The sequence below is a fragment of the Triticum aestivum genome, chromosome 4B (assembly GCF_018294505.1).
Source record: "Triticum aestivum cultivar Chinese Spring chromosome 4B, IWGSC CS RefSeq v2.1, whole genome shotgun sequence".
Taxonomy (NCBI): Eukaryota; Viridiplantae; Streptophyta; class Magnoliopsida; order Poales; family Poaceae; genus Triticum; species Triticum aestivum.
Window position 1 is genome coordinate 645,467,472 of NC_057804.1, and position 9,286 is coordinate 645,476,757.

Below are 9,286 nucleotides of genomic sequence, written 5' to 3' on the forward strand. Positions count from 1 at the left end.
GATTTGCTGAAGCCCCATGGTTGGAAGGCCAACTCCCACATACATAGTGGGCTGGGCGTGTTATGTGCTGCAGTCCTACCTATAGCTAGTTCTCCCACCTGATTCTCAAAAAAAAGCTAGTTCCCCCACCCGAGCAGCGGACCGCCGCCGCAACAAGAGAAGACCTTGCTCGGCCTTGCCGCCGCCGCCGCCGCCGCTACACTTGTTGAGTCCAGCACCAGAACCTTCCCTCTGTCGGTGGGCTGCGGCGCCGTCGGATGAAAGGCGGTAGGAAGAACCTGCGGCGCGCGTGCGAGGAGGGCACCGCGGTGACGCTGGCGGAGGGCGAGAGCATCATGCAGGTCGTCACGCTGCGCGGCTCCAACCTCATCGAGGTACCTTCTTACCTTCTTCCTTCCTTCCCTCTCTTTTCTTCAAAATTGCTTCTTGCTTCTTCCTCACTCCTTCCTGCTGCCGCCGTGCTGGTGCTAGGTGACGGACGGCGAGGGCGTCAAGTCTCTCGCCCTATTCCCCGCCAAGTTCCAGACGAGCTTCTGGATCAAGAACGGTCATTAATTTATTTAGTACCAAATGGCTTGGCTTTTATACTTGGCCACGCTAAAAAAAACTACAGTAGCTCTGATCAAGAACTGTCAATGAATGAGTGAATGTGCAGGGAATTTCGTGGTTGTGGATGCTAGTGGGAGGGACGAGGCTCTCGAATCTGGAAGTAGGAAGTATGTGCATATACATGGTACATGCACGTGCATACTATACTGCCTCCTCTAATATGGGACCGAGCAGGGAGTATGTGTATATACATGGCGTGGTTCATATGCTTGTGGTTGACTGTTAGTTCATTCAGCTGTTTCTTTCAATAGTATACTGTGCATATGCAGGTTTCAAAGCCCAGTTTGTTTTTTCCTTCTTAAACATTGGATTGAATTCACATTCCATGTGATATGCACGTTACGAATGCATTTCAATAGCCTAAATGGTTTGATTCAGGTTTTGCTTGATCATGAAAAATGACACCGAGAACTGATATTATAATCAAATGTTGATGTAGTATAAATCATGGCAAAATACCACAGTAGGATTGAAGAAACTAAAAGTTTTCCTAGCTAGGAGGCCTTTCTAATAATAATGTACCAGTTGGTTGTTTGTGCTTTCGCACGAGCCCTGCATCAGGTAGTTTACTTGATTGAACCAGGGTTGTTACTGATTCACTCAATCTTTGTTATGCCAGGCCGGCTATCTTCAAGTCGACACCCAATGGGTGGGCGACAGGGCCAGAGGGAACGACATCGCAGGCTGAGGAAGAGCACAACTCCGAAGAAGAAGACGACGATGATGATATGCCACCACTCGAGGCGAACACAAACAGGAATAGACCGTTTGACGTGCATTCCGACACAGAGAGTGATTCTGATTCTTAAGCTGGTAGACGACTTGGGAATAGGAGCCGTGGATGATGTATGTCACCCTATATATGGTTACCATCCACCTGTACACTTGTTGCCCAATCTGTCAAAGATAAAGTCTGAGTGAGTTTGTAGTACGACATTAAGTGGCTGCAGGGCATGACGAAGCTTGTCGTCGTCATCTGTGCTGTGATATGAAGAAAACAAGATTTTGTTCCATATGCTGCTTGTTATTTCTGCATGTTATAGTAGGAACAATTGTGACCACCAAGAAGAGTTTTCCAACAATTCAGCTGAGTGCTACTACTACTACTACTAGTTTCTTGTTTTTCCCCTGTTTCTTGTTCCTTTCTGCAAGTGTTTCCTGTCCAATCGCAGTTGAGGTACAAACCAACAAGTGGAAGGAATGTTGTTGTTGAAACTGTTGCTCAACTCATGGATCCTGTAACTTAACTGGGGACTGGGCTGGTTAATTCCATCTTTTTTATTTGTGCTTTCGTATGAGCTCTGCATCAGTAGTCTATCTACTTGATAAAATCAGGATTGTTAGCTTGTCGTCCTTCCTCTCCATTGGGTGCCCCTGATTAACTCATCTTTGTTATGCCAGGCCGGCTATCTTCAAGTCAAGTCCCAATGGGTGGGCGACAGGGCTAGAAGGAACGACATTGCACAACTCTTATGAGGATGGAGATGAGGATGATGATATGCCGCCACTTGAGGCAAACACGAACGGAAATAATACCGTTTGACGTGCATTCCGATACAGAAAGTGACTCTGATTCTTGAACTGGTAGACGCCTTGGGAATAGTACGTCGTGGACAATGTCTCCCTATGGTTACCGTCCACCTGTACACCACACCTGATGTATTTATGCTCCTCGAATTTGGGAACGGCATGATAAACTTACTGCCCAATCTGTCAAAGATATAGTCAGTGCGTTTTGTCTGACATTAAGTGGCAGGGCATGTTGAGGCCTGTCACCTGTAGTGTAATATGAAGAAAACAAGAATGTTCCATATGTTGCAACTAGCTTATTGTGGATGTTATTGTGCAAGTGCTGTTTCTTGTCTGCTTGCTTTTTCACCTCGAAAGTCGACCGAAAAGGACCGAGCAAGCTAGCTTTGCTTTGCCCTGCCTAGTTAATTGCAGTTGTACTAGGTCTCAAGATGCTGCCACAGCTGCACAAGAAACAAATTCACCGATTTTGACAATTGAAGTCACACAAAAGATTTACTGATGAACAACTCTGGCCATATGAGAGCCTCAACAAATTAAGCTATCTTTAGAGGAGCATAATATATACTTGTATTATAGGTGCTCTGCATTTGTCTAATAGTTAAGTATGGGTTCATTCTCTTCTTGGTGCATTGTTAATGTGTTTGTTACTTATTAAATCTTTAATATTGTGCTTTGACTTCGGTAGAAAGTAGTGATGATATTATCAATTGGCATTCCTTTGAATAATTCTTTTCCAATTGCCCAACTCCTCTCTGAATATGGTTTTAATCACCACTAAGCAATGCTATCTTATTAATCTCATGTGCAGAAGGTGATGGAGGAAGGGGCCGTGGTCGAGGCCGAGGAGGCCGTGGACCATCTCCACAAGGGGACCTCCTCAAGAGTAGATTGGCTGGGCCGTCGACTATTGAATGCGACAAGTCTCATCTTTGCTAGATTAATGCCTGTTGTAACTTTATCTGGTTAGGTTTATGTTCAAAGTTGATAGAGTGACTCAGTGTGGGGGGATGAGGCTAGTTATAGTATGATTTTGTAGCTAGGTTAATTCTTCCATGCATCCTGCATGTGTTTATCATCAAGTCTACTAGCTCATAAGGTTTGTTTATGATGTTGTTGAATGCCCTATTCGTGAATGGTCAATCGTTGGTATCTACTAGCTTAGTTTCTGATTTAGTATCCTGAGGATGCATGGTAGCTGGAATCAAATTGCCTGGCATGCTGGCGATTTAAAGTATTCCTCCTCTGGCATGGCTTGATCAAGATTTGTGGGCTTGTGCGCACATGAACAACATACACTTGAAAATACCAAGGATTTGTTTGCTCTGCCTACCATTCTGGTTGAGAAAGAAGTTGTTGGTGGCGTGTGGACGTTGCCTGATATGCTTTGATGGGCTGAATCCAAACCGGGTATGCCTGATGTGCTGAGCCAACTTTTCTTCTCATACTTTGATGGCTTAATTAATTACTAAACAGTATAACTGAGCTAGCTATGAACCACCAGAACACTTTGCCATCGCTAGCCATCCAATTATTAGATGGATCTACATCGCTTTGCCATCGCTAGCAATTAAGTCGATCGCTTTCTGTTTTGACGTTCTGGTATTTATTCTGGGCCGCTGCTCCATGGAGCTAGCTGGGCGAGCTGTGATTGATCCGGCCGCGAATGCTTACTGGGCCGGTCGGTGAGTGCGTGCTTTCGTCCCCAGTGGCCGTGAGCACTGCTAATGCTTTAATCTCCGAACATTTATTTGTGAGATAATTGCTCTTACTTATTTGTCCCAGGAAACAATAACTCCAAAAAAATTGTCCCGGGAAACACTTTTATATCCACCCCGTTGAGCTAAATTGTGAGATTCTTTATCACCATGGAATGAGGTTAATGTGTTTTATTTTTTACCTTGTCTCGTGTGCGATGCACATGCAGACATGCCCATCGCCTTTTGTTGGGGTTAAGTCAGGCATACCAAGAAGTATGTGCAAATCAACCATGGATCATTCGTTAGTCCCGTCTGGATGCTTCTTTGGCAGTGGCATTGACATACTCCCTCTGTCTAGGTGTGTAAGTCATCTTACAAAAACCTAATAATCCCAAAACACTTAGGCGCAGTGCATTAATTTCTACCTCGTTTCTTGTTTCTTCACATATTAATCAATAAGAGACGAGCGGTGTGCATGCTTTTAATGACTTGAGACTACCAAACACGACATGCAGTGGTGTAGTTCATTACATGCAATGCTATTAATTAGCACATAAACATTAAGGTCTCTCGTTTTCCCCTCCTCCTTGGTCACGATGCACAACTTAAGATGACTTACTCACCTAGACGGAGGGAGTAGTCAATTTATCCGCTTTTGTGTCTCTCAGTTAGTGAGGTTGGGATGTCTATCTCATATATGTACCTGTAGAAAGTCTCCCTTTTTTTCTTAAAAAAAGTCTCCCGTTATGTGAATAATTACCTCTCGATGTATATTCTCAAAAAGTGAGAAATACAAGTTTTGAACCACACTATGGGTCTGGTTTGCAATAGTCCCCGACATTGCACTACTAACCATGCTGCTTTGTGCAATTTAGTATGGATGTAGGTCTAGATGACCATTTTGTTATTGAACCATCAGATATTTCAGAAACCACCGAGAGGTTTTGAGCCCTGAAAAGTTTGATGGCTAGAAAAGTACGCAGTTCTCTCTTGCACTCTTTATGTAAGCCACGCCGTAATCATATTAGCCGATATGAGGTCTAAAGAGGGAATCTCAAACATTGTGAAAGTTGTCGCTCACTATTATATGTCTAAAAAAACTAAAATTTCCATACTCTTAGTTTCCATTTTATGTGTTATGTCGTAAGAAAAATGTTATCCACTGTGAAAATTGTTACTTGTTGTATATGCCTATGAGACAGTGAAAATGGTACTTTTTAATTGAAAATTGCCGCATGCTTGTCTCATGTATGTGAAATAGTTCCTGAAATTATGTTGGTGATCCTTTAAAGCTTCAGCGGGTAATTGTATTTTAGAGAAGCTTATTTGTTACGTGTCATTTGACCTGTCATGGCGACGTCACAACAGGACGTGCATCAAAGTTTGGCCCCTTAGCAAGCATTATTTACTATCATATTATATTTGCATCATTGTCTAATATAGGTGTACCTTATGTAAATTTGTTTTCTATATCTTTTCCAAATATTTACACGATATCCTAACTTCTTCAGAAACGAACAGGCGCAGCAACGCGCGCTATCATGATCTAGTTAATTAGGAAGATCGATGCCTCACAAGTGCACAACAAAGAAGCTGACAAGAGGTTTCAAGAAAAGAGGAAGTCACATGAGAATCTTCAAGGCTCATTTCATCTACTATTTAAATTTCTGAATTGTTCAAGATGATTTTGTATTTTTGGCTATTAATCTGTGTTTAGAATACTGTTTAATTTCTATCCACTTCATTCGCTGCTACTCATCACCTATCCTTTCAGCTGTAATGTCGGTGATTACGTGTCTTGTAACTGGATCTTTATTTTATGAATGAGAAACGTATTACCTCGCAAAAAAAGCGGAGGTCATTGGATCTCATTGATCACCCCGAGCGATCGAACAAGATGGCGGTGGCGGGTAGTGGATCGACGTGGTCGTCATTGTATTCAAATTCTTGGAATGAGACACTTGTTCTCTACTCCCATGCCTAACGGTTTTTCGATAGAGAAAGGAATTTTTCCTTATGTGCAACAGGAAGGAGAGACAACGTTCAATATAGCAAGATACTTCTGAAAAAAGTAACCTGAATTCATACATACTCATAGCGGGAAGTTAAGAAAACTTCGGCTAAGATCTTCCACGGCCAGAGCCCAATATGTGAACGATGCATTTTTTCACTTGTGTTTTTTATTTGGATTCTTTTTTTAATACCACCTCCAATCCAAAATAAGTGCCACACTTTTGATAGTTCAAAATTGCGACACTTATTATGGATCGGAGGGAGTATCTTTTTCCTTCTTCATTTTTCTATTTTTTCTCTTTCAATTCTTTTTTTATTATCCTTTTATTAGGAATACAGAACATATTCCATGAAACTATTCTTGAATACATGAACTTTTTCTAATGCATAATTGGTTACTTTAATATGTATGGATAATTATGAGATGAATATTTGTATTCAAATATATGTACGTTTCCATGTAGCAAAGTTTACATTTATATATAAATTCTCCATTATAAATATTTATATTATATATATAATTATCAATTATTAAGTTGATTTTAGAATGAACAAGCAATATTAAATATAGAATAATTTTGTGGAACTGTTTGGTAAAAAAATATACGAATACAAATTAAAGGGTCATTGCCACTTGCCAGCCCCTTCTGAATGCCTTCAAGCACAGCCCCCATATACACAACTTAAAGGCGGTATAAAAGAGCTCCCAAAACGAACATCTAAGATTTGCCCAAAAAAAGTAACATCTAAGATGATGCAATACTACAATGATGTATCCAGTCCAATGGCATGGGGTAGTCTAGAAGTGTAACTATGTGCATGATTTTTTTTCCAATGCTATTCTATATCCACTATGTGAAAATTTTGCAGATTTGATTTTATGGGTTGATTCCCTGTATTATATTGGCTCAATATTCCCTCTGGTGGATCCATCTCTTTCCATCCTAGTTGTTATACTCCACCATCACTAAAATCTAGATATGTTCCATTATATTCTACTAGATTTCTTTGTTGGGAGTTATATTCTACTATGTTCCACCAATCAAACACACCATTACATTTAATCTTGATAATATTGTGTGCCATTAAATTTTAAAAACTATATTTGTTAGATTGATAACTCTACCAGGTTCTGTAGATACTTAAATACGATATTGACTTGCTCGTTTGACTGAGTAATACTCAATCATTTTTTGTACATATCTAAAAAAAGATTCACGACATTACAAAATATTATTCATATAGGCGCAAACAATAATAACGTTAGAGCATAGAGAAAATAATTCTTGCATGGATCTCAACATTGGATTGATGCTACAAGTTATTGATTGAGATTTAACTAATTTCGGTCTACTAATAATTAGTCAACCAACCTAAATATTTCTTAGACAAATGAAACACATGAATGCACCACATCACATTGCAAGGACTAAACTCAATTGTAGTATAATATTAATGTTTGCTGCCATTTAGAGTAAAATCTAATGTAACACAAGTTTACACCTCCAACTCAGTTAGAATGTAAAATTTATACAATTTCATTTAGCCCGTGAAAATGTATTTGTAATCTTAAAACATGGTAATTACATATTTATTGCAACTATTTATATTTAATATAATATTAAAGATAGTACATTAAAAGTTGTATTGGTAGAATAAGACATACGCTTAGGAACCGGATAAAGTATGTCAAAGTATAAATGTTCAATATAAATAAATGCAATCTTTAATTTCAACTGCTCTAGACACGAAGGGAGCACAGTGGACTATGCGTGAGGATGGAGTAGTAGTTGTCTGCCGCCGAGAATCCGGTCTGGGCCCTCCACCCGCCTGTCTTGCTCCTCACTCACCGCCGGAATGTGGCGTTGGAGAGCAAGAGCCAACCAGCTAAGTCCTTCCAGAACGGTTAGCTTTTCACATATCCACGGCCTTGCTCTCACTAGGGAGTGGAGGTGCTGGTACATGTCTGGCGCCGACTCCAAATCCCCCAGCGTCACCACTTCTATGACCCGAATCAGACCGGGAAGGTTCTGCAGGGCTAAGAGCTGGGCATTGGTGTTGATGATCGAGTGTTGTGCCATGGCGAGGAGGCGTCGCGAAGGGCGTGAGGAGACCGGCTCGGCGTGGCGGAAAGATGCGGCGTTTGCTCTTACTGCATACGAATCAGCAACAAACACAGGGGTCACTACTACATTGGATGTACCAAAAATAATATTGAAACCCTAGGTTCTGCAGATTGGGGTGAAATTGTGTTTAGTGGGGTATGATTCGTACCTACTGCTCGTCGTGCGTGGATGGGGGCGCATGCTCGGCGGTTGAGGCTAGGGAAGTTGCGCCGCCGCCGCCTTGACTGCCGTGCCGCTGCCGCCTTGACCGCCGTAGGAGCGGACGCGGGAGGATGCGAGAGGGAGTCCGTCGGGGAGGGGATGGCGGCCGGGCCTGGCTACGCAGACGGGAAGGCCGCCGACGCCACCTTGTATGCAGATGTGGCCGCCGCCGCCATGAGGAATAACGAGGATGGGGAGATCTCGCGGTCACGGGGTGGAGTCGCGGTGTCGGGGTGGAGTCGTGGTGTGCTAGGGCGCTGTGCTAGGCCACTGGGGCGAGGAACATGTAGGCCGGCCGAGCTGAGTGTAGGAGGCGAGCTGGGCTGCTGCTGCTTCCAATCGCGAGGTGGGCCAAGGAGGGCAGGAGCAGGCTGGGCCGATTGGCATGAAGAGGGAAGGGCATAGATTGGCAATTTCTCAGAAATAATAATCATACATCGGCGGCAACTTATGCATAGTTGTGGCGGCGGATCGACGGGTGATAGGCGCGGATTCGTATGCGGAGGGGTGCTAGCCGGAGGAAGTGAGCGTTTGTTTAGGTCAGTTTTAATCGCCAAATTATAATTACGGATAGTAATAATTACAGGACAATGATACTATTTGGATAGTAATAAGGACGACTACAAATTGGATACTAATAATTAGCACAATAATTATATATAGTGTTGTGCGTGCTAAACACGTTTTGGCCCTAAGGCTGGTTGTAATGGGAGTATCATAATTAGTATCATGCATGTCAACTAGACAACTTTGATGAGGTGGCTTAAAATTAAATGAAGTAAGAGAGGGTTGAGTATCATATTATGATACCGTATCATAATAAATGTTACACTAGTATGTGTCATGCATGGTAATAAATAAAGTCATCTATGATACTACCATATAATACTATGCATTAGGGAGGTAGTATCATACACTAGTATTATATGCATGATACTAACTTATGATACTACCCATTACAACCAGCCTAAACATTCATCAAGGTCACTAATAACTGTAGCAAAACATTTTTTTTTTGAATATGCACGAATGTGCGTATCATATATTGAAGAAGAAGAGGGGTAAAGAAGCCCCATCCACAGTTTACAAAGCGCGCGTTACACACAT

General features: G+C 41.9%; 1 protein-coding gene across 1 annotated transcript; it reads left to right on the forward strand.

The window, feature by feature from the left end:
* Window positions 1-257: 257 nt before the first annotated feature.
* LOC123090344 (probable RNA-binding protein EIF1AD) lies at window positions 258-1,418 on the forward strand. Its single transcript, XM_044511686.1, has 5 exons — window positions 258-374; window positions 472-547; window positions 656-733; window positions 879-891; window positions 1,193-1,418. The coding sequence occupies exons 1-5, from the start codon at window positions 258-260 to the stop codon at window positions 1,416-1,418; spliced, it is 510 nt and encodes a 169-aa protein (XP_044367621.1).
* The last annotated feature ends 7,868 nt before the right edge of the window (window positions 1,419-9,286 follow it).

Coding starts and splice junctions, on each gene's coding strand:
- LOC123090344 (XM_044511686.1), top strand. CDS start 258: ATGAAAGGCGGTAGGAAGAACCTGCGGCGCGCGTGCGAGGAGGGCACC. Junction 375..471: donor GCGGCTCCAACCTCATCGAG/GTACCTTCTTAC, acceptor TGCTGGTGCTAG/GTGACGGACGGCGAGGGCGT. Junction 548..655: donor GAGCTTCTGGATCAAGAACG/GTCATTAATTTA, acceptor GTGAATGTGCAG/GGAATTTCGTGGTTGTGGAT.